This window comes from Papaver somniferum, chromosome 1 (assembly GCF_003573695.1).
Source record: "Papaver somniferum cultivar HN1 chromosome 1, ASM357369v1, whole genome shotgun sequence".
Lineage (NCBI taxonomy): Eukaryota > Viridiplantae > Streptophyta > Magnoliopsida > Ranunculales > Papaveraceae > Papaver > Papaver somniferum.
This window is the reverse complement of record NC_039358.1, coordinates 210,698,558-210,723,643: the sequence shown is the minus strand read 5'-3', so window position 1 is coordinate 210,723,643 and position 25,086 is coordinate 210,698,558. Positions and strand designations below refer to the sequence as shown.

Here is a 25,086-nt window from a genome sequence, read left to right as displayed (position 1 = left end):
ATCTTGAACGAATATGTCATTTTCGACCGAGGAATGAGAAACTTCACAACATTCTTGCATGGATGTCTAAAGAAGTAATTAAACCTATCTCTCATATTGCTGGAGTAAAAGGCAGTGTCGGCAATCAAGAGAAATGTTGTGATGAGTCATTTCTAGATTATGATTTTGAGACAAAAAATGCCTACAGTTGTAAAAGGAAAAATGACATGTGGACAACCAACTCTTTAAATTACTTTGAGAAGAGAAAAAGGCATAGGAGAAAGAAAGAAAATCCAAATTCCTTATCTCCTTCTAAAGAAGACAGTGAACCCGAGGTATCTGCTCCATATTTCATTCATATCAATAATCGAGTCTCGGAGCTCAAGATCAGCATAAACAGACTCAAACGGAGCATCAAAAAGGCAAGGAAAGCAGCAGGTTCAGGTATTCCTTGTTCCCCTCTGGTTAAATCTCTTTCTACTAATCCTAATGATTTTTCTGAAAATCTTCAAAAAGGAAAGAGAAAAGAAGTCAATATTCTTGATGAGCAAAAAGCTCATCAAAATACAATATGACTACTCAATGTAACATTCTTCTTGTAATATGGAAGGATGCTTATAATTCTCAAGAAACCTGTGTGTTTTGAGAAAGTAGTTGTTGTTATATTTCTTTTACGAAGCGATGATCATAAAACTGTTGAGCCTTGCTCCAGTACTGTACTTGATGTAATGTTTTTTGATCGTTCACTCTTGAAAATAATTGCTTGTTGATTGCCTTGTTATTCAACAATTCTCTTATGTTCCCTTGAACTAAGAAGGGAATCCTTTGTTTAGAATGATTCTTGAGTTTTTTCAAGACCTCTTCTAAATTTAGCTCCATTATTCTTTTGGTCTCGTACCAAGGATGTAATCATAAGTGCACGTACACCTGACCCACATGAAACGTATACGAGTATCCCTAGGGTTTCATAAGAAACACTCATATATATATATATATATATATGTATCATGCTCAGTTTTGGTACATACACGTTCCGTAACGTCAAAAGGTTCACCTGATTTCTGTGTGCACAATGGATGGATGCAATAAGGAAGACAATGTTGAGAAGAGCAAGCCTATCGAGTTTCACGAGAACCCTGTTTTCATAACCTGTTATCATGTTGTTGATAATGAAAACAAAATACCAGTTCAGATGTCATCACAACTGGTCGGAAATCTTCTTCAAGATTTTGAGGTCGTACGTGAACAACTTGGAATTGCAACAAGGAATCTTGATTTTCTGAAAAACGAACTGAAGAAAGCAACTGATGAACTTTTCCATGTTCAATCTTTGGTTGCTGGCTATGTTTAATGTGTTTTCCGAATCATGTTCTTTAAGAGTTGTTTTGATTTTGTCTAGGAAATCTTCTTACGAGAATTTTATTCTTGTGTTTTAGGAAGAATAACTAGAGTTTGGAATAGCCATTATTGTGATTACACATAGCTATGTCCAACGTTTTCATCTTCATTGTTTTTAGGTTTATTTGTTTAAATTCTAAAGTTGTTTGGAAGATGATTTTTGCAGTATTAATCTTTATGGATTTATATATTGCAATTTGTTATGGGATATGTGTGTTTGCGTCCGTGAACTATGATTGTCCCATACTTTGTCAAAAGTTCTTTCACATGTCGATATGCAAGTATTGATAAAAGAATGAATGAACTTTTGACATTACAAAAGTTAAGCCTATTGTCATTATGCAAATATTGATGGAAGATATGATGAACTTTTGTTTACGAGGATTATGTCTATTGTATGTCATTGTGCAAATAGTGATGGAAAATATAATGAATCCTTGTTTATTCCGCAGTATTGATCTTCCATGATTCATATTTTTTTTTATATTGTGCGGCTCCATAAGTTCTCTTATGTTGAGCATTTTTGATTAAATTAATCATGGGTTTTCTTGTGGTTAATTTAATTGAGTATTTTGGAGTCAAATTCATATTCGTATGTGATTTGTTATGTCCAAAGAAATCCTTCTTTTCTTGTAAAAGCAAGGTCGCCTTTGTTGTTCTTTCGGGAATGTTATTTTATGGGGGTGAATTCTTAATTGAACTTGTGCTTAATTGCCAAATCTTTGTGGGGAGTGCGGCTGTGGAATGTTATAGGGGTTATCTTGTATCTTTATAAACTCCTTGATGAATGAATTTACCTTCGGCTATATGATGGCATCTAAAAAGTTGATATGTGCTTTCTTTTGGTCATGAAATGTCTCTATGGAAATTTCATTAGGATCGTACTAGTTTTCATACCTTTGCCAATTTTATTGACAAAAAGGGGGATAATTAATGTGTAGTTCACACTACAAATACATATGGTTTTCGGATCATTATGTAAGGAGGAGTGGTTTCCATGTGAGATGGAGTATTGACTAAGGGGGAGTGATACATATCACCACAGTATTGTTGTCGAAGTTGTGATACGATTGAACTTTGATGTTGTGTAATAATACTATGACACTGTGTAACAATGATTCAAAACTCTTGTTTTCTCATTATTATAGCTACGGATTTTCAACAACGATGATGCTAAACTTACAACCTTTGGAATCATTGGAGCACTTGGAAGTGACGAAGATTTCGAGTAATGTTGAAAAACCAAGGAGATCGTGCATGTGGAAGAGAAGCTACAAAAGTTTATTTATTTATTTTGTATTCCATATGTATTGATAGTTTTGTCACTGAAATTGACAAAGGGGGAGATTGTTAGAGCACTGCTCGGTCGAACTCGCATGCGTTGCTATCTCAAGCATGTTTGTCAATGTTAGTGATAAAAACTATAAGTCTTGATTTCTAGTCTATTATTAGCTAAGTCTCGGACTAGGATAGAAAGTGTAGTTGAGCTCTAGACTCCATGGCGATCATTATACAAAGACGAATAACTACTCAAGGAACTAGTGGAACTTCATCGACTAAAAGGTATGTGGAGACTTGAACTTATCTATCACTCAAAAGTCTATCTACTCTATCTTCTATCTTGAGACAAAAGTCGTATTGCTATATAGACTATGATTATACACATTTTCTATTTCGAGCCGAGTTTATCTCGCTTATCTATTTCTCGAAATATGTGTTGGTAAGCTTTCGCTTTGGCCAAGTTCATCTTTACTAGTGACGAAAGTTATATTAGTTTCAATTACTTTGAAAATCGCTTTGATGAAAAATAGCTTGTGAACAACAACTATATAACGTCCTCTAAGAATGTTTCAATGATTGAAATGAGAGTTTAGAATATAACCTTGAAAGGATATAAACATTGTGCGATAACTCATACGTGTGTAAGTCCTTATTCCTTGAACCAAAGTATGCGTACTTTGCTGCTCAGGAAAACCGGAATTGAAGTCCGCGTACCAGTACGCGCACTGTCAGAAGTTCAAATCCCGTGAATTTCTGCTAGAGTTTGTGAACTGAAAACAAACTTATTCCGGGTACTTAAGTCCGCGTACCAGTATGCGTACTTAAGTGGGTTAGTTTCTAAAAACGATTATTCGTGAACTTAAACTTATATAAACTAAGGAATGCATACTTGCAAACCGTGGCTATAAAGTTCATGAATTGATTCGAGTGAATCAAATCTTTTTTGCTTCGATTGTGTCTTATATACTTCTATGAGATCTAAGCAATTGAACAACTATCTAACTAGTTCTCTTGAGTCATTTGAACTAGTTATGGTTAAGATGAATATGGTTGATATGAAAGTGCTCATATGGCTAACCATTTGGTTAACTAATGTTGAACCAACTAAATGTACATGTTTGGGTATGGTTATACAACCCTAAATAAACGTGCATTTCATTTGTGTTTAACAAGCTAAGTTCGATCTAACGGTTGAAAGATATTAGCTTGAATCTAATCAGGTTTTCATCTAACGGTGAATATTGAATGCTTTGTTACTAAGCTAACATTGATTGCAAACCCTGATTTGAAAGACTATATAAAGGGAAACTCTAACAACTGAGAAACCTAATCCCCACACCTCCTGTGTGATACTAGTTGTATTAGCTAGAGTCGATTCTCTTTTAACCTTAGGTTTATATCGAAACCTTGTAGGTTAACGACTTGAAGACTTCATTGGGATTGTGAAGCCATACCCAACTATTTTCTCTGTAGTTGCGTGATCTGATGTTGTTGTTTCTATCGTATTTGAGTACAATCGTAATATTGGCTTGAGATTAATTTCTCCGATAGGCAAGATAGAAAAAAGTAGTCACAAACACCTTCGTCTCATCGTTTGTAATTTCAAAATATCTTGTTTCGCTAGTCGATTAAGATTATTGTGAGGTGATTGATAATTCTAGGATGTTCTTCGGGAATATAAGTCCGGGTTATCAATTGGTTCCTGTTCACCTTGATTTATCAAAAGACAGAACAAAAACTCGTAGGTATTTCTGTGGGGACAGATTTATCTATTACCGTATACATATTTGTTTAATAAAGTCTTCGACTTTGGGTCGTAGCAACTCTTAGTTGTGGGTGAGATCAGCTAAGGGAATCAAGTGCGTAGTATCCTGTTGGGATCAGAGACGTTAGGAGCGCAACTGTATCTTGGATCAATGTAAGATTGACTGGGGTTCAACTACAGTCCAAATCGAAGTTAGTTTGTAGTAAGCTAGGGTCTGTATCGGCTTAATACAATGTGTGTTCAATCTGGACTAGGTCCCGAGGTTTTTTTGCATTTGCGGTTTCCTCGTTAACAAAACTTCTGGTGTTTGTGTTATTTCTTTTCCACATTATATTTTGTTATATAATTGAAATATCACAGGTTGTGCATTAAATCGATCAATTGGGAAATCCAACCTTTGGTTGTTGATTGAAATTGATTGATCCTTGAACATTGGTCTTTGGTACCGTTCAAGTGATTTATCTTGTATTCAATTAGACTCGCAGATTTATATTTGCTTGAGTAAGTATTGAATCAAGAAAGTGAGATATAACTCTTTGATATACTTTTAATAAGATTTAGTCTGACTGTGTAGTTGATTTTCTTAAAAGTATATTGGAGTTTGTCCATACAGATTGCTAAGCGAAATATTGGGTGTGGTTGTTAGACCTCCGTTTTTTTCACTACGGTCCCTTGTTGTTCACCCATGGATTTCCGATGTACGACCACATCGGGTAATGCGAAAACTGGGTTACGTCCAAGAAGAACCCCATTTCGATGCTGAGCCGTTCTTTAAAGTGGTGAGGGAGGAGTGCAGCACGTCCCAAAAAGGCATTGACGTCCGTTACGCTCCAGCGCCAGTTAAAGATCATTGGAACGGAAGACGTGACCGTAAAGTCGATACGAGTCTTTTGGACGAGGTAACCGAAGGTCATGAAGCTCATGAGAAATACATGCCGTGGTACTTGGGTTGGGTTCGTCCTACTATGATTAGGGAACAAACTGTTGAATAATTGGCTCGTAAGAGGAAGATGGCAGCGAAAGACCTAGCAACAAGTCTTAAGTTCTTTGTAAGTATTTTAGAGTTGCTCTTACTGTTTTAAGATTACATTATCGAATCATTCTATTAATTGTTTGTTGTTTAATTGAAAATAGAAGGAGCATTTGAAGAGCCTTGTGAAGGTGATCAGTTGCGCGAGAGAAAGATGAGAGCCTTTGTCGATGGAAGAGCAAACCAAGCACATTGACTATGCTTGCAATGTTAACAATAAGAATGCCACCGAATTGTTCAAGCAAGCTGATGCTGAAGTAAAGAGGGAAGCACAAGCCAGGAGGGAAACACAAGCCAAGATGAATGCTGACAAAAAGAGGGCTCGTTCCCATGGCGGTGAATGTAGTAGTAGTGGTGGTGGTTGTGAAAATGCTAAATGGGGTCGTGGTCGTGGTCATGGTGGTGAATGAATGCATTCCTAGTTTATTTCTTTATGTTGTGGTAGACAAATGTTAAGGTTAATGGTTGGACAAATGTTTTTGTAAGGTTTATGGGACATGTTTTCGTATTTTGGACAAAAAATGTTGGATTTCTAGTTGTTGAATGAATGGTTTGTTTAGCTATGTAAAGTTTTAATAGTTCCGCCGGCATGCTTTTGTTAAGTTACATTGCCGACTAAACCAGGACTGGCAAGGTTGTGAACTGTCAGACTGCCGACCCTGACAGCAGAAATGGTGTAGTTACCAAGTTCGGCAAGGTAAGCAAATTAATACCTAGCCGGATGTTTTACAATCGGGAAGGTATTATGTTATCGACCCTGTCGACTATGTGTTGCAGAAAATACCTTCTCCTGATGCCTAAAATCATCATAAGGTCGGCAGGGTTATAAAATTACGATCTTGCCGACTATGAGAAAGTCGGCACGCTAATGACCAAATACCTTCCCGACTGTTATACTGAAGAAAATGAAGTCCTGATGCCTAAAGTCATAATAAGGTCGGCGGGATTATAAAATTACGACCCTGCCGACTATACAACAGCCGGCACACTAATGACCAAATACCGTTCCGACTGTTATACAAAAGAAAATGAATTCCTGATGCCTAAAATCATAATAAGGTCGGCAAGGTAAGAAAATCAGGACCCTGCCGGCTAAACTTAATCGGCATATCGGTGAAACAAAAACCCAGTCGGCGAGTCCAAAATTCAAATTTTTGCAAGTACAATTGCATTGATTGACTAGGCCAAATTCGGGCACCATCCTATAAATACACTAGTTCTCTCTACAAAATGCACCATCCTATAACATATGGTCCTTCACATCTAGGATGTCAACAAAATGCACAATCACCCCATTAAATCAAGGATGCCAACAAACTGCACAATGCCCCCGTTGAATCAACAAGGATAAATAAGTGTTCCTTCAAAGACTTGCGACAAAATTAGAACGATACGGAGAAAATTAGCATGACCCTAGGCAACAGTGACACCACACGGAGCGAGAATCAACAAGGGCAAAGGACTAAGAAGGGGCATAAAAACCTGGCGTCATTAGGGGCGACCCTGAAAGAATTAGGGTGATTTTTTTATTCCCAACCCATAGAGAAGGTTATGGGATGTCCAAATTTACGGAGATTACCAAAGTACCCTTACACAATCGGTAGTTAAGAAAGTGGTATTATCTACCGATTACTAGTATTCTCAATGTTGTGGTCGTTAGCAATCGGTAGATAGGTGAAGTTCGTAAATAATTTCATAAACTACCGATCATGAAAAGTTCCCAAATTCGAAAAAATTGAGATTTTGACAAAAACAAAATTTGGGGCATCTTAATAATCAGATGTTAAATTACCTTGTTTAACTACCGATTATAGTAGTTCCCAAATTCGAAAATTGGTGATTTCGGCAAAAACAAAGTTTGGGGCAACTTTATAATCGGAAGTTAATAAATATCACGAGTCTACCGATTGTGAAAATAGAGAAATGCAAAATTCTACTAGTTTTTGAAAAATTTGAATTTGGGGCACTAGCACAATTGGTAGATAATGAACATCACGAGACTACCGATTGCACAATCGGTAGATAATACATATCACGAGTCTACCGATTGTGAAAATAGAGAAATGCAAAATTCCACTAGTTTTGAAAATTTTGAATTTGGAACACTAGCACAATCGGTAGATAATGAACATCACGAGACTACCGATTGCACAATCGGTAGATAATACATATCACGAGTCTACCGATTGTGAAAATAGAGAAATGCAAAATTCCACTAATTTTTGAAATTTTTGAATTTGGGGCACTAGCACAATCGGTAGATAATGAACATCACGAGACTACCGATTGTACAATCGATAGATCATACATATCACGAGTCTACCGATTGTGAAAATAGAGAAATGCAAAATTCCACTAGTTTTTGAAAATTTTGAATTTGGGGCACTAGCACAATCGGTAGATAATAAACATCACGAGACTACCGATTGTACAATCGGTAGATAATACATATCACGAGTCTACCGATTGTGCATATCTATTTGAACAGAAAGGTATAATCGGTTGATAAAGTACTTTATTATCTACCGATTCTGAGACGTTAATGGTGTTGAATACATTTAATCGTCTCTTTAATCAATATTGAACCTTGAACATGATATTTTTCATGATGTTTCTCACTTTCTTCCTCCATGAAAGTGTCGTCCAGGGTTTCCTCTCCACAAAAGTTTGGTTCATTCAACATATACCCCAAATCGTCTTCTCTATACGGTAGTGAAGCTTGAACATTATGTTCTTCACCTTCTTCTTCATACCCATCCATGTTTCTTGTTGATTTAAGAAAAATGGTAAACTCCCATTTCTTCTTATTTCTCTTCTTCTTCTCTCTCTCCCACCAAAAACTAAAACCAAACAATAGGAAAAAGTTTCCTAAAACCAACTATATACGACTAAACTTCCGATTATAAAGTTAACTACCGATTATATACACCGACACTACCGATTATGAGACAATCTACCGATTAAATACACAAATACACCCGATTATAGAATTAACTACCGATTAACCACATTAAACTACCGATTGTAGTTTTATCTACCGAATATGTAGGATAAAATTGCCATTTCAAAAAATTAGAAATAAGGAGTAGCTTAAATTTACGCTTGAGTGATTTTTTTTTGTTTTTTTGTGTCGCCCCTAATTCTTTCGGGGTAGCCCCTAACGACGCCAGGCATAAAAAAAAAGGCCAGAGATGGGAATAAAGAGATGAGAGGGAATATTATTTCTCACCACACCACGGCGGGAAAACCATCTTTTTTTTTTGGGAAATCCCCCAAATTCCAAAACCAAAGAAACTCTATTTCCCTCTTCTTTCAAAACCCTAGATACAGAACGCGATAGAGAAATCGAGACAGAAATTAAATTCGTAGATTTTAACAGTGAATTTCTCTGATTTAATAATGGAATCAGCATTACCAGTGAAGAAATTCATGGTAGAAGACGAAGAAGAAGGAGAAGAAAGTGATAGAGGTAGTAGTCCAATGCGTTATGTACCACTTCTTCGTGTTTATTCATCAACAGATCCTTATGTTACTGCTACTACTGGATCTTCAAATGTTATGTCTAAGAAGGTAAAAGCTCGAAAACTTGGTGATTTTGATTATGAATCTCATTTCGATGATGAATCCGCCCTAAAGAAGAAAAAAACCACATCTCCTTCTTTAAGGGTTTATACTAGACAGCGTAAAAGGGCAAAAATTTGTAATGAGAAATTCGATGAATCAAAACCTAGAATTTTGAGCAAGTGCAGTATTAAAAGTGAGAGGAAATTTGAGGATGAGGGTTCTGAATCTGAGAGGCTGGAGAAAGCTAAGAAAGTGGGTAGGAAGGAGAAGAAGAAGACGATTAGTAATTATGAATTGCAAAATTTGGGGGTGGATTCGAGTTTTTTGAGTGGGTTGGAGTGTACTCCTGGTTCTAGAGAAACTCGAGGTCGTAAGATGTCGAAGTTCTGTCAAGATCCTCAATTGAGTAAGGGTTCTGCATCTCCTCAATTGAATAAGGGTTCTGCATCTGGTTCAGTTAAGAAATGGGTTGAGTAAGTTTTTTGATATCTTCTTCTAGTTCGTATTGGATAAATGTTTCGAAAATCTTTAATTTCTAGGGAAGTGGATTTTGATTGAGAAATGCTTGTTTGTTGCTATTGTAGGTTGAATTTGAAGGATGTTTATCCGCAAACATTCATTGGAATGTCATGCAAGGCAAGTTGTTAGGGGCACTATGCCGTTCATTGATTGAGTTATATCATTTTTGATTTTTTAATTGTGGTTTATTTCTTCTGAATTTTAACTGGTTGAAGTACAGGTATACTGGCCTTTAGATAAAGATTGGTATCCAGGATCAGTTGCGGGATTTGATCCAGAGACCAAGGCGCATCAGGTTTGTTTCTCACTTTCATCATTTGAGTGTGGTGTTCTCTTATTAACTCATTGTCAGTTTCGTAGCATGATTCTTATACTGTATCTTGATCATACTGTTTGCTTGAGAGCATGTATTGTTGGTTATCTGGATGCTCAATGTTATTTGGAGTCAATTGTTTATAGATGCAAGATAAAATGCAGGTTAAATATGAAGATGGAGATTGTGAAAGTGTAACTCTTTCAACTGAAAAGATAAAGTTTTATCTTTCTCGCGAGGAAATGCAGTCTTTAAAACTGAGACCGCGTTCTGCAAACAGCGACATTGGTGGCCTTGGCTATGATGAGATGCTTGTGCTGGCTGCTGGTTTTGATGACTGCGCAGAGCTTGAACCTGGGGATATAATATGGGCCAAATTAACAGGTTGGTTAGCTACATTAATTAATTGTACAGTGAAAAGTATATTATGTACACATTTCATTATGTGACAGTGTCATTTAAGGTTGTTTTAGTGGCCTTCAATATAAATGTAGGGTTGGACACCATCGGTTAATGAAATCAGGCTGACATATATAGATTTTTCACTGCTCTCGCTGCCATTGGTATTATAGATATGCACCTTCTTGTTTTAGTCTGCTCTCAGTAGAAATCTGGGAATCTCAAATCTGATTTTGGGGCATCTTAAATTATCTTCGGCGACCTTGTTTTTTGTTCTTTAGGGGTCAGGTTTCATTTGATTCATGCATTATGTTTTTAAACTGCTATTATGAATTCAGACGTTAGGAGTTTTTTTTATTTGTTTAATGGTCGTGGGTAAAATCAGATGTTAGTAAACAAGTTTATCACCTAAAGAAGATTAGGATACTATATATCATTAGAATGAAAACAGTGATGTGCGAAATTCACTTCTTTGTTGGTAAAGAAGCATTATGATAACAAATGCAGCCTTTTTATAATTACGACAAGGAAGCACTTATCTTATCCTTGTTTTTTTTAATGGTAAGGGATCTTTTATTTTGTCGCCATCTTTGAAGTCCTAAGATATTACTTTCAGTTTTGCTTCTTTTTTGTTTCTTGAATGTATCATTCTTTCTGGCTATTGAATTCCATTTTTGCTATCTCCTCAAATTTTACTAGAATGCTTTTAAATCTGGGATTTTCTTTTTCCCACTAAATAATGTAGATAAGTTAGATAACTTAGAGTATCTGAACTGCATGTGTTTCATGTTAATGAGATTACTAGCCTGCAATCTGTTTTCTTGCTTGTCTAGTACAAATTAGTATGGAAAAAACACTTCACTCGAATTGTTGGTGACTCAATAAGTTATTTTTGGGCATCACTCTTTTTATCTTCAACCAAGATTATAAGCGTCTTTATGTTAATTATGGTGTAGGTTACGCAATGTGGCCAGCAGTTGTTGTGAATGGATCAGATATTGCTGCATTTAAAGCTCTTAAATCCAATGTAAATGAGAAATCAGTTTGCGTACAGTTCTTTGGAACCCACGACTTTGCAAGGTTTGCTACTGTTCTGTACACTGCAAGAACCTCAAAATTTACCTTGAACTTCATTCTTCTTAAAGGATATAATATACAAGTTTTGATCGACGAGTCTCGTTATATGCTAATGGTCAGATGTAAATTCATTCTAGTGAGATGTAAATTCATTCTAGTGAGATGTAAATTCATTCTAAACAACTTCCTTATGATTGGACAGGATCACTGTGAAACAAGTTATCTCATTTCTCAGAGGTCTTCTTGGTTCTTTCCATTTAAAGTGCAAGCAACCACGATTCGTTACAAGCTTAGAAGAAGCAAAATTGTAAGTTGTTTTTAAAGATTAAATTTTCATTTTTGTGTATTTGCTGAGCTTCTAGGAAAACAAAATTGATTTGTGATTTATGCATGGAAGTTGTTTTCATTACTTTCACTAGTAATAATGCCTTTCCGTGCCACTATAAATTATCATGCCTAACTCTCAAACAAATCATCTGCATGTGAAAGAATTCCAATTCAGACAGAATGATGATATACCATGTTATGCTGTAGAACAGAAACATTCCAATTTACTTCGTTGAATGCAATTTCTTATGTAAGTTCTTGAAGTCGTTTATAACGCAGTTTGTGTACTCTTCCCATGGAGGTTAGTGGTTAAATTTACAACACAGTGGAAACTCCGAAGAGACTGAAATCTTGGAAGACTCCAGGATTTTATCTTTCCTAGAGTGCTATAGGGAAGCCAAATTAATTATTTGGCATCAGAATTGGGAACTTCAAACGAGCTCACGAGAATTTTTCATATAGTATACATAGCTCACTTGAGCACTGGATCCCACAATACCTTTTATGCTTTTCATATAGTAAGTACCTTGTTGATTGTCATCCAACTTTATTTGGTTTACAGTTACTTAGGTGCCACTCTATTACCTGTTGGACAACTTAATACAAACAGATTTGAAAGAAATCTACTTTGTCAAGAGCAAATCTCACTTTGGAATGACAGCAATAGCAATAGTATTTTGGTATACTGTACATCTAAATGGTTATGCGATTTCTTTAGCTAAGCCTGCATGTGAAAGAGAGGGTTGACGAAATCATTTTCCCCTTCTAACTCATATTTTCACATGTAAGTTGCTGCCATGATGTATGCATGCCCATTTTCTTACACTTAAAGTATCTTTGTTTGTCGTTTGTTTTTGCTTTCCTATTTAGTTGGTGAAAAATACCTCTTTAAGACCCTCCTTGATTGTTTTTGTTGTATATGTTGTTGAAAATGTGTGCTGACGTATCTTTTCTTAGAATTTTTTTATTTAAAAATTCTAAATCCTTGCATGAACTTCTCCTGGTTTTATACATTTTCTGCCTTTCGTTGGTTTTAACATTTAATACTATGCTGCTTCTCCCACAAGTTTATTTTCCCAGGTAGCTTTAGTCTTGGAGCATTTATAATATTGTCCTACGTAACTTACTTTCACTCGAAAGAGCTCAGTTGGTCTAATTTCAGGTCTGAATGTTGCTTTTAAACCAAATCATTTCCATTTTACTCAGGTATCTAAGTGAACAAAAGCTTCCAGGAGCAATGCTGCAGCTCCAAAATGGGACACAAGGTCAGGATTCTGGAAATGAAGACAAGAAGGGTAGTTCAAGTTCGGATGATAGCAATGAAGGAGATAAAGTGGTAGAGAAGTCGAAGGGAATGACAAGTTGCCCAATTGATCTAGGGGATATGCGTGTATTAAGCTTAGGTAATCTTAAACTTTGCCAGCTCTAGTTGTAAGGTTTTCTAGCACCCTAACTTAATACAGGGTGAATCATACAGTTTCATGTGTTGCTGTTGCATCCTTATATTCCATAATGATCAGTTAGTGAACTTGGTCGTGAAAGTAACTAATGGCGGCTTAAAGTGAGAAATTACTTTGCGTTACTGATTGTGTGATGTCTTGTTACAGGTGAAATTGTCATGGACTCCGAACATTTTCATAATGATAAATATATCTGGCCCGAAGGATACACTGCAGTCAGGAGTTTTAATTCTATTACTGGTGATGCATTTCTCTCACCTTTGAGGTTTTATGTAGATCTGCATAGACCTCGTGCTTATATGATAAAACTGTGTTCTGACTAAACATCTCTCTTTTCGTTCAGACTCTAGTGCAAGTTCTACTTATAAAATGGAAGTTCTCAGAGACCCAGAAGCTAAATTTCGACCGCTTTTCAGAGTCACATCTGACAATGGAGAGCAGGTAAAACACCTTATTGACCCTTCATGAATCATTCGGTTCCTTTTTTTTTGTATCATTTATTGTTTATAGTTGTTTTGTTACATGTCAATTTCTTTGGGCACGCTGATAAATATTCTTTAATCAGTTTCTTGTTACAGTTACTAGTGGTGCTAAGGGATTATGTTAATGCAGATGGTTAAATAATCATCATAACGATCATTAAATTTCATCAAAGATTACATTTACATATACTACCAAATAATTTTCAATGCTGGAGTTTTTGGTTCAGGTTCAGTTTGATTGAGAAGGCAAACGTAACCTCAAATAAAAAAAGTAATCCTTATTACATATCTGTAAAAATTTATCTTGATTTTCCTTTGGCCTTGGAGGAGTGTCAAATCAACTGTCCATATCATTTTCTTTAATTTTTATATACTCTATGTTTGTACGAATATTTGCCATATTATGATTTAACTACTGCACAAACACAAAAGTATTAGCAAACTTAATTTTGCTACCCTAGAATCTATTGTTCTAGGCAATGAACAATGAGAATCGGGAATGCAGCCTCTGTTTGCAGGTGTTTTTACCCCACTTTCTACTACCAAACTGACTTTACTCTTTGGGTTCATTCACTGTGCTATTTGTGACGTTCAACAGTATGTATTATACCCATCATCTGTTTCTTTTTTCAGTTTAAAGGATCCACTCCATCTGCTTGCTGGAACAAAATCTACAAAAGGTTGAGGAAATTGCAGGAAGATTTGCCTAATGGCGAAGCAGGAGTTAAAAGGATTGAGAAGTCTGGTTCTCATATGTTCGGTTTTTCGTATGATAAAGTTTTCAAACTTATAGAGGTCAGTTATAGTTTATCTTTGACTGTGGTACTACAGTCTACAAATGGTTTATTGTGCTGAAACTACAATTCTTCTTTTCGTTTATATTTTGCACTCTCCACCTTCTATTATGCACTATTTAGTTATTTCTGCTATAGTGGTTGAAATGGTTGTTGTTTGGAGTTGATCCTTTTATGCAATGTTAGTTGTTTTTTAACCATGTGAACTTTTCTTCTACAGTACGCGGAGTCCGACAAATGAATTGACATTTTTGTTTTTTTCATCTTCGTATTGTCTTCCCTGAATTAATACTCTCTGCATTTGACAGACAAATTCTGGACGATCTCCAATATACTCCAGACGCGGCCTACCTGGCGGGTATAGACCTGTTCGTGTTGATTGGAAAGATCTTGACAAGTGCAATGTTTGCCACATGGATGAGGTTGGCATCAATGTTCATTTTATCCGTTAGCATCAGGCTTCATATTGTGCTTTATTGATCATTTGCATCGCATATTTTTGCCATCCCTAATGCGCGTTCGTTTATTTGGGAGCTAATTTGGTTTGTGATTTTCTTTATTTTCTGTAAAATAAGCATGAGTCAAGTAAGTTCTAATCTCTTACTTTGTCTCAGGAATACGTGGATAATTTGTTCCTGCAATGTGATAAATGCCGAATGATGGTAAGGAATTCTCTGATGTTTCTTAATCACAAAAGTTATAGACCCAGATAACTGGAACAATGTTTTTATGTCAAATAGGTTAAGCTTTATAGTTTTTGACAAAATGATTTTGAAGTGTGGCTAATCACTCAGTAGTTAATATGTGTTCCATTTGTCTATCAGATACCGTATCCTTTTATTTCCCTCTTTGATGCATCTTGATGCGTATTGTAATCTGTCTCAACTCTTCTTCAGGTACATGCAAGATGCTATGGTGAACTTGAACCTGTAAATGGAGTACTTTGGTTGTGCAACTTATGTCGTCCAGGGGCACCGGAGTTTCCTCCGCGCTGCTGTCTGTGCCCTGTTGTAGGGGGTGCAATGAAACCTACAACTGATGGACGTTGGGCTCATCTTGCTTGTGCAATATGGATACCTGGTTTGTAAAAATCCGACTTGTTATTATCAGCAGACTCATCACTACTATTGAAACTCTTTTCAGTTCGAGTGTGATTAAGCATTTGCAACTAAATGCATATAATGTGGTAGCATTGATACACAGTGAACCAATTTATTGCAGAAACATGCCTATCAGACATCAAGAGAATGGAGCCCATTGACGGGGTGAACAAAATTCATAAGGTGTTCTTTCATTGCTTAACAAACTCTTGATTTTTTAAATGCTTCTTAGCATGGATCTCTCTCTCTCGTTGTCTCCTTGGAAACAAATCAAGTTAATGAACTCCATCATCAATTGATCGGTGTGAATTTGGTTCTCCATTTAAACCAATTGGTGTTTTCACAGGACCGCTGGAAGTTATTGTGTAGTATTTGTGGTGTGTCGTATGGAGCTTGCATCCAGGTATGCTTGTATGAATTTGCTTTTTGTACCATTAAATGTCTTTTAGATTCCTAGAGAGCTAATAATTGTTTTTGTGAACCTTTTGGTTACTATCACCATATTGCTTTTCAATCCTGTGCTCTTTGTTATCTTGACCTTATCACATTTATTTTTTGTACTTATTTGTCTCTCAAATAATGTTTTACTTTTCTTTTTTTGTTTGTATTGCAGTGTTCCAATAGTACTTGTCGCGTGGCATATCATCCACTTTGCGCCCGAGCTGCTGATCTTTGTGTTGAGGTGTCTTTTGCAGCCTGCCCCTTGTCTTTCTTCTGAATGCATTTTTTGTTGCAGTACTTCTTTTATTTGTTGGAAGGAAATTGAAAATTCATCTCTTTATTCTCTCAAAGGCTAACTGTGCCGTCTAATTTCTTATGTTTCTGTAGCTAGCGGATGAGGACAGGCTTCATCTGATATCTTTCGAGGAGGATGAGGTTAATCAGTGTATTCAGTTACTGTCTTTCTGCAAGAAGCACAGGCAGCCATCTAATGAGCATCCACCTTCTGATGAACAAATTGAGCCGATAGCCCGAGACTTTTCCAACTACACTCCTCCACTTAATCCATCTGGGTGTGCTCGTAGTGGTATGCTATTGAACCACTTATAGTTATATTACTTTTTGGCTAATGCACCTATATTGCTTTTTGGCTAGTGCACCTATATTGCTTTTTGGCTAATGCATCTTATAAAAGAAGTTGAATAACCTTTATCCATGATTCCATTTGTTCTTACATTTCTTTCCATTATGGGCTGGCAGAGCCTTATGATTTCCTTGGGAGGAGGGGACGGAAAGAACCTGAAGTTCTAGCGGCTGCATCCATGAAGCGGTTATTTGTTGAAAACAGGCCGTACTTGGTTAATGGTTACTGCCAAAATGGATCAGTCGGCAACTCATTCTCAGCTGATGAACTTGAGCCCTCGAGATTTTCTTCTAGCCTACAGAAATTGAGAATGTCTCAGCTTGGGATTCTTAAGGGTGTACTGTCTATGGGCGAGAAATACACATACATGAAGAAAACCTTCAGAAAAAGACTAGCATTCGGTAAGATATATCATGTTCTTAGGTCGCTGATATGTATTACAGTTAAAGTCGTTATTACATTTCACTTTATCTTGATGCTCACTTTTGCTTAGTAGAAGGAACCAAGTCTGTGGTCCTATGCCTTACGGTCCTTTAGCTAATTGTTATTACGAGTGTTTATTAGAATGTCGAATAGTGTTTTTGTTAACCTACGTGGTGTTTGGGAGCCTGTTTAGTTTTTAAGCACCAATAAGTATTAATGTCCTCTCTTCCTCGTTTGACATTCCATTCCCTTAATCAAGTTGTGGAACACAAGGAAATAAATACTTCTATTCTTAACTGAAGGACAGGATAGTAACCAATTGTGCCAATTTGCTTGACGAAGTGGGCTATTCCAACTTGCACATATACCTGGTCACATCCTCTGCGTCATTCTAGAACCTCATGGTTTATGTTCAGCTCATCTTGTAACTGTCGGTGAAAGTTAAAAAGCATGGATTTTTTTTTGTCCCCCACGCTTTGTATTTGTTCGTGGCCCATTGACTGTGTCTTCTTTCTATTACGTAACCAGGATATTGAGTTGTTGTGAAATCTGATGCTGTCTTTAATTCTCTATGCTATAAATGTTTCTGGAATTCTGTGATATATGTAGTATATGATGTATATTTTTTGTGCTTCCAGGAAAGTCAGGAATACACGGATTTGGCATCTTTGCTAAGCATCCACATAGAGCAGGAGACATGGTAAGGCATTTTCATTATATCATTTCCCATTTCTATATAATTTATATCATAAAATAATGTTTTCCATTAAACAACCATCTTCATGATGTAGATGATTGAGTACTCGGGCGAGCTGGTTAGACCCTCAGTAGCTGACAGAAGAGAGCGTATTTTTTACAATTCTTTAGTGGTAAGTGATTTTGTCTCTGTATTGTTCTCGTACACTTGCTCAGCCTAAACTATTTGAAGCACATAGAAGAGCTCTACATTCTTGTTCTATTCATGTTGTTTGTTCCCTATCATTGGCTCTCTCCAGTTCACTCTATGAGAAAGGTGACATTGTCTATGAGTGAGGAGAAATCCTCAAATCTCATAAACAGCGAGACTACAATGGTCTGTCATCTTTGAACGAGTATCTCCTGGAGATGGCAATTCCTCTCTTTTTTCTCATGTGTAGATACATCTTTATTGTCTGGCATATTACTTGACATAGATAAGTTGGATCTTCTGACCAGCGCATTGGTATTTTAGGGGAGAAAACATCTTTGCTCTTCCGATTTTCTAATATATTGGTCAGAACAGTCGGAGAAAGCCGTGTCATCTGTTATCTAAGCAAGCCATCTGTCCAAACCAACTGATCAAAAAAGATAAAAGATGACACAGTTTTCAGATTACTAAAGAAACCTTCTTTGGTTGTAGATTCTAAGACATATGATTGACTTCTTCACACCATTCATCTAGATAGCTGCCTGGTTTATACAGTCAATTACAATCCAATGGGAATGAAAATTTAATTTTCTGAAGTTTTAGTTTTTGTTGGCATAATTAAATCTCCTGAAAGCTGTCTTTATAGGTATTTAAGCTTTGGTTATGTAAAAAACACTAATTGAGAAAGCATTGCATATTTAGTAACTTTGACACTGGACTATTGTACCCAGGGTGCTGGGACATATATGTTTCGAATCGATGATGAGCGTGTTATTGATGCCACGAGGGCAGGCAGCATCGCCCATTTGATAAACCATTCATGCGAAGTAAGTATCTAAAGCTTTATTTATTTGTTTTCACATTAACAAAATAAATAGAAATAGTGATTAAAATTGGTTACCTACCTAATCGATTCTCACTTTGTAAGAATATTTATATGCATGTACTGGTGAGACATGATATACTTAACTTTTTTGGTATTTCTGATGTGATCCTGGTGCAGCCAAATTGTTATTCAAGAGTGATAAGTGTTCATGGTGATGAGCACATTGTAATATTTGCGAAAAGAGATATTAAGAAATGGGAAGAACTGACATATGATTACAGGTTTCCTCCTGCTCAACTACAAACTTTACTTTTCTTCTACTTTTCTGCTGCTACTAATTTTCCTTTTTGCTGTACATACAGATTTTTCTCCATTGATGAAAGACTATCATGCTATTGTGGTTTCCCGAGATGTCGTGGTGTTGTCAATGATGTTGACTCGGAGGAGCAAGTTGCAAAGCTATATGTACCTCGAAGCAAGTTGATTGATTGGGAAGATTAGCAAGTAAGTAGCCCAAAATTTACCCTTTTTATTGTTGCACACAATGCACAGATTATGTATATCTTTGTAGCTGTACCAAGATGTTATTATATAGTAGTTCACTGCAATTAGTATACATTTATTCTGGGATGTTAAGCATGCCATTGCCTAGTAATCAAACTGATTTTTGTTGCGTTCTGTGTACTGCACTAGTTTGTGTCTATTCCTCATCGATAAAACATCTATATTTGTTTTCATCGTCTATCTTGCAAGTATAACTAGAACCATTATGGTTACTTTGTGAAATCTCTGGTTATGGGACAGCCAAATTGGGTATCATTTGGTCAAACAGACTATCAAATAGCACACGGTTGCCTCCTGCAGTCCCTAGTATGTCAGGATTTGGAATTTGTTCAACATGTCTTTGTTAATATGCAAGTTTTGGAACTAAACACATGGTTCTATCACGATGTGTTACTTCATCCTAGTTCATCACCATCTAGCTCACTTGGTGATGGCATGGTGCCCTCGGATGGAACCACCGCCACTGATATTGAGAAAACGAAGGCATTGTTTTAACTATCTGTGGCAGACATAGTTGTAACCATTAATATATAATAAATCTGTTTCTCTCCACTCCAAACATTGTATGCATTTTATGGCTACTAGAGTTTGATGACATCTCTGAATGATAACTCATTTTTTTCCTATCACAGATGCATGGGAATTCTGTGCTTCGTATAACAAACAGCACATATTTTTGTACATTAGTAACCCTGTAAGTGTATTTGTATCTCATTGAGGTCGCTACTTTTTAGCTTTGGCATCTTTATGTGTTATCTAAATGTTTAACTTATTATTTGCAGACAACCTACAAACCTAACTACGATGATATGGTTCCAGGGGAGTTATCGGAAGATCCTATCAAGAAATCTAGTATGCAATGTCTCTATAAAACTCATGTCTTTATTCTCTTTACTGAGTAGGATTGTATAATTCATTACAATGAAGGAAGCAAATCCACCCATGGGAAGAAATGAAAATAGGCGAGGCTGAACTAAGAATCAGCCTGCATTTGAAACGATGTACACTACTGTACAGTTGCTATTAGTCATCGGAAATCTGTTGTTCTATGTTCACTCTAAAATATCAAACTAATCAAGTCTGTAGCACAAATTCACGATTATATCAATATTATAATGGGAATCTCACAGTTTACCCTGCTTTTAACGTCTTGTTTCGATTGTGTATGTGTTGTTCAAACTATCTGTTTCTCTCCTCTTTCGCTTCATGAACAGAAAAAAGGGGTCCTTAGCTACTAGAGTTATCATTTAGGCAGAAATCTTTGTGTTGAAAACATGGGTCAGAATTGTTTGGATTTTAGAAGTATAGACTCATAATACTTGAGCTAAAATTCGTAAATAAAAAAAATAAAAAAAGAAGAAAAAACCACAAATGGAAACTACTCTAGGATTACATTGTGCAGTGGATTAATGTAGTGGATTTAAATTCTGAACAGAAAGAACAAACACCAGTTAGCTTTCTCTGGGCACATTTAAAGTCACTTCTGACATGAAAGGGTTTCCCACTTATCCCGACAAAAAAGATGGTGTAAAAAGAATTTAGGTTTTGAGGAGGGGGAGTGTTTACTTAAAAAGGATTTTAGCATCTCCAATGCATATTCCTATATTACTAGATGCACCTGTTTTCTTGTGTGGCATGTATTCACAATAGACATGCTGGTAAATTTTACTTTTCCATTCTTGCAGGTCTTGGAGATGTTAGTTTTACACACATGGATATCTTATAAGAATTTTTTATGATTTAAATTTTTTATTTTTTATTATTAAATATTAAAGTATTATTAATTATTTCTTGTTGTAGAAAATAGTATTAAATATTGCCAATGAAGAAGATTAGACACTGGTAAGCAAAATGTCTGAAACTGACATCATCCTGTCAGTTCACCACTCTTGTGACTGCTCCCACTCTCTCAAGTCTCTATCTGCCAAGTTCTTGCTGTGCCAGAATAGTCTCATCACTACCACTAATCACCCGGTAATCCTCTTTCAGAATTTAAACTTTTGAACTTTGATGCTTACCTTTCTATTCTTAAATCGCAATTGATGAATTCTGTTTTCATTGGAGTATGGACTCCATTGTTTTTTGTGTCCCAATGCATCTATTGGTTCTTGGCAGTCTGTACAGTGGCGTAACATAATATAGTTTAAAAATTAGAATTCATAGCACATACATAGAAGTTACAGACTGACAATTCATGAAAACAACATTGACATGTTACAGTGAGTAGAAAGTCTAGCATACATTACCTCGTTGTAGAAGGTGGTTGAGATCTTCAGTATTGAGGTAGAGTAGGAAGCACCACAAGATATTGATCCTACTTTAGACTCAAGGATGGTATATGTTTGATCTTATCCCAATCCTCTCCTACGTTTTCTGCCAGTCTTCCTATGAATCTCTGTGTCAAATTATAAACTTCTAATTCTCGAAGCGAAGTTAGCTGTTGCAGCCCATCAGGAAGAATCTCCAGTCTTTTACACGTATAAATTCTCAGATGAGTAAGGCGATCCAGTGCTCCCTCTTCAACTGTCCACTCCTCTAATCGCATTAAGCCACACAATTTCAAAAGTTTAAGACGAGGAAACCCTTTTTGCGAGCAAACCATTTTCTTTCCCACATACGAATTATAATGCATTATTAGAAATTCCAAGTTTGGCAACTTCTCTAGAATCACCATTGGGTCATTCTCAATATGTGAATTCATCAAAGTTAGCTTACGGAGATTTGGTGGGAACCAAAATTCTGTATTGTCTGTTGATCTCTCCAAGGATAGTCTTCCATTTAAATGCAACTTTTTGAGACAGTCACTCTGTGAAGAGTGAATCAATGTCGGGACTTCTTCACAGTCCCATAGCTCCAATGACCTCAGGTTACTCAATTTGGCAATAGAGTCAGAAATGACCTCTTTGTATGGAATCAGACTTCCTCTTATCCGCAACTTCTTTAGCATACTCAATTTACCCAAAGAATCACCATATATCCAAGCTCCGGCATCAAGAACCAGACTCTGGAGATCTCTTAGGTTGTCAATCCTCAAGTGAGAAACATAAGACACAGCCAAACACTTACTCAATATTGTCCGGTCATAAGGTTCCGTATATAAAACATATAAACGTCTTAGTTGATGCAAGTTTGAAATCTGATCTGCCATATTTTCAAGATGACACCTCTGGAGGTTTAAAGTCTGTAGGTTCACAAGTTTACCCAAGGAGCTCGATAGTCTTTCTAAATTGGTTTCGCATAAGCCTAAGTACTTCAGATGAATGAGTTCTCCTATTTCCTTTGGTAATGTGCGGAGGTTTTCAACTTCAACCAGTTCTAACACCCTTAGCAATTTGAAACCTCTACACAAAAATCTCCAGAATTGCTTTTCGTTTAGGCTTTTCCTGAAGCACATAAAAGATCGAACATTGGGAGCGCCATGAAATTCAGAAATGGATTGCTTCTCACCGTTGCTACCATCACCATTTCCATGAATTATTAGTCGACGAATACTCAATGACTTTGTAAAATCATCTTTGCTTCCATAAACTCTTAGAAATTGATCATTTTTAGATTCTTCAATACAAAGATCTCGAAGTAGGTCATGGATGCGACAAGATTTTACCCTTCCATCAAATTTCCAACTCGCCACCTGAATCATGCTTCTACTAATCAGCTCCTCCAAGTAATCCTCTGCAACGTCTTCCATTGGCTGTCCTCCCCTTGTCTGTATGAATCCCTCTGCGATCCAGTAACCGAACAATGTACACCTTGATTTCTTGATCTTCAGGGAAAATGCCCATGTATAAAAAGCAAGGCTTCAGATAATACGGCAATTCGTAGTAACTCAAGGCTAAAATTCCAGAGCAGGAGTGAGAACCAACTCCATGTGTAAGTTGCCAATTTACACTGGCATTTACTTTGGACCATACAATATGCGACTTCTCTTTGCTTGACAGGAGACTTCCCAAAACCACAATGGCTAGGGGTAGCCCGCGGCACTTCTCCACCATCTGATTCCCCAAGTCCTTCAACTCTAACGGGCACCTGTATTCATGATTCTTGCTGCATCCTTCTCCTCCTCCTGCAGGCAAGAAGATCTTCTTCATAAACAGCTCCCAACTCTCCATTTCATTTAGAGAACGCAATTCATGGATGTTGGAAGGGGAAGAATCAGCATAGAGAGCCACATGTTTGTTGCGAGTTGTAAGTAATATTCTGCTTCCATTCATTTCATCTGGGAAGGAAAGGTTCAAGTCATCCCAAGCTTCAATAATCCACATATCGTCCAAAACTATCAAGTACTTCTTGCCACCTTGTAAGCACGCACGAAGCTTCTTCCTAGACTCTTCCTCGTCTAGTTTCTCCAGTTCTTCCTTTGAGATGGTTGTAATGCATTTTAGAACGCCTTGCAGTAGCTCCTTCAGTCGATATTCTTGAGATACATGAACCCATGCAATGCAATCAGAATGTCTCTGAGCATCAATACTGTTACAAACTTTCTTATGTAGGGTAGTCTTGCCTAAACCACCCATACCAACAATGGAAACAACAGCGCCTGGTCGCTTTGTGTCTCCTCCCTCCATCAATAGCGATTTTACTTGGTTCGTGCTATCTTCAATCCCCACCACATCCCATTCCTCAGCAATAGGAGCTCGCTTGACTTTATGCCTACTCACGAGAATTGAAGTTTCATATGAAGATTTAGAAGATTCACCACCTTCAATCACATACTTAGATTTGTTGGCTGATATTTTCTCTGACATAGTGTTGATCACAGTAATCTGACTCCCAAGCTCATGAAGAAGTCGCATTTTACGAATCGAACAGACGCAACTTCTGAAGGATCCCACAACTGCACACAAACCATTTCTTTGATGCCCATGTTGATGTATCCTTAGGATGAATTCATCAATCACATCCTCAGCATTAAAGGTTAGCTCACGTATTTGGTTCACCATAAGCTTCACTTCTGTATCAGCTCTTTGAGTTGCATCTGCATTTTTAATGAACAGACGCATCCATTCAAGCTTGTTTTGTAGAAGCTTGATTTCTTTATCAACTCCATTTAGCAAATTTTGTTCTTTCAATATGAAATCATTCAATTTCTGCAAGAAAAATGTAACTAAAGCTTCTGCCATTTTCTTTCTTTGTTTGGTATTTTTGCTGCTGCATGCTTAATTTCCTTGTTATAGCAGAACTTAAAAACATTTTTGTTGTTATGCAGAATCTTATTCTCTTAGCCGGCTGTTGTCTGTTTATACCTAAACTAATGAAACTTTTCATGGGTCTTGTCTTCTACTACTTTTTTTTAACAAGAAGAGAATTTAAACAATTGTTTCACATTGATGTCAGTAACTCTAGAAACTCTTGATTGAAATCCCATGTTGTAGCCAATTGTCTGCCCTCCGACATCTTTTTTTTTTCTTCCTGATTTCGGATCTGAATTTCATTCAGCAAATCCGAGTCAGATATTTTTATTTTTATTTTTATTTTTATTTTTTTTTATGATTTCTTAATAAATGAACCACGTGGATCGGGACCCGCCAAAAAAAAAAAAAAGAAGAAGAAAATCTCCCACAGTGAACTGTATTTTAAATTCCGGCTTGATTTCTGATTGGACTACAAGGAAAGGCACCCTAGCTTCAGTTTTCCTGTCTAGTATTGATGGTTTCAGCTCAAACTAAAGCAGGAAACAGTGAAAGCCTGTCAGAAGAAGACAGTCAGAGAGGGAGAGGGAGAGAACCTTGATTTGAGTAGATGAAAGAAAGATTCTTCTTCTTCTTCTACCGTGTCTCCCTCAACAGCTCAAAAGACAACAGTGTTTAGGGACTTG

At 36.6% G+C, this 25,086-nt stretch overlaps 1 protein-coding gene and 1 pseudogene across 2 annotated transcripts; one reads left to right on the top strand and one right to left on the bottom strand.

Moving 5' to 3' along the window:
- The first annotated feature begins 8,676 nt into the window (after positions 1–8,676).
- On the top strand, positions 8,677–21,211 carry LOC113315022 (histone-lysine N-methyltransferase ATX2-like). Of its 2 annotated transcripts, XM_026563341.1 has the most exons (26): positions 8,677–9,490; positions 9,602–9,653; positions 9,757–9,831; positions 10,014–10,233; positions 11,205–11,328; positions 11,528–11,632; positions 12,859–13,055; positions 13,260–13,352; positions 13,456–13,553; positions 14,228–14,389; positions 14,697–14,810; positions 15,003–15,050; positions 15,285–15,468; positions 15,610–15,671; positions 15,835–15,891; positions 16,102–16,170; positions 16,317–16,515; positions 16,689–16,973; positions 17,634–17,695; positions 17,787–17,864; positions 18,613–18,708; positions 18,885–18,988; positions 19,070–19,211; positions 19,904–19,965; positions 20,054–20,123; positions 21,072–21,211. In XM_026563341.1, exons 1-23 carry the CDS (start codon positions 8,853–8,855, stop codon positions 19,206–19,208), a joined length of 3,261 nt encoding a protein of 1,086 aa, XP_026419126.1. In that variant the 5' UTR covers positions 8,677–8,852; the 3' UTR covers positions 19,209–19,211; positions 19,904–19,965; positions 20,054–20,123; positions 21,072–21,211. The 2 variants fall into 2 exon arrangements, with proteins under 2 accessions (XP_026419126.1, XP_026419119.1); XM_026563334.1 differs by lacking the exon at positions 21,072–21,211 and having other exon boundaries at positions 20,054–20,411.
- Positions 21,212–21,244: 33 nt separating this feature from the next.
- Positions 21,245–24,391, bottom strand: LOC113359474 (annotated as a pseudogene).
- Between the last annotated feature and the right edge of the window lie 695 nt (positions 24,392–25,086).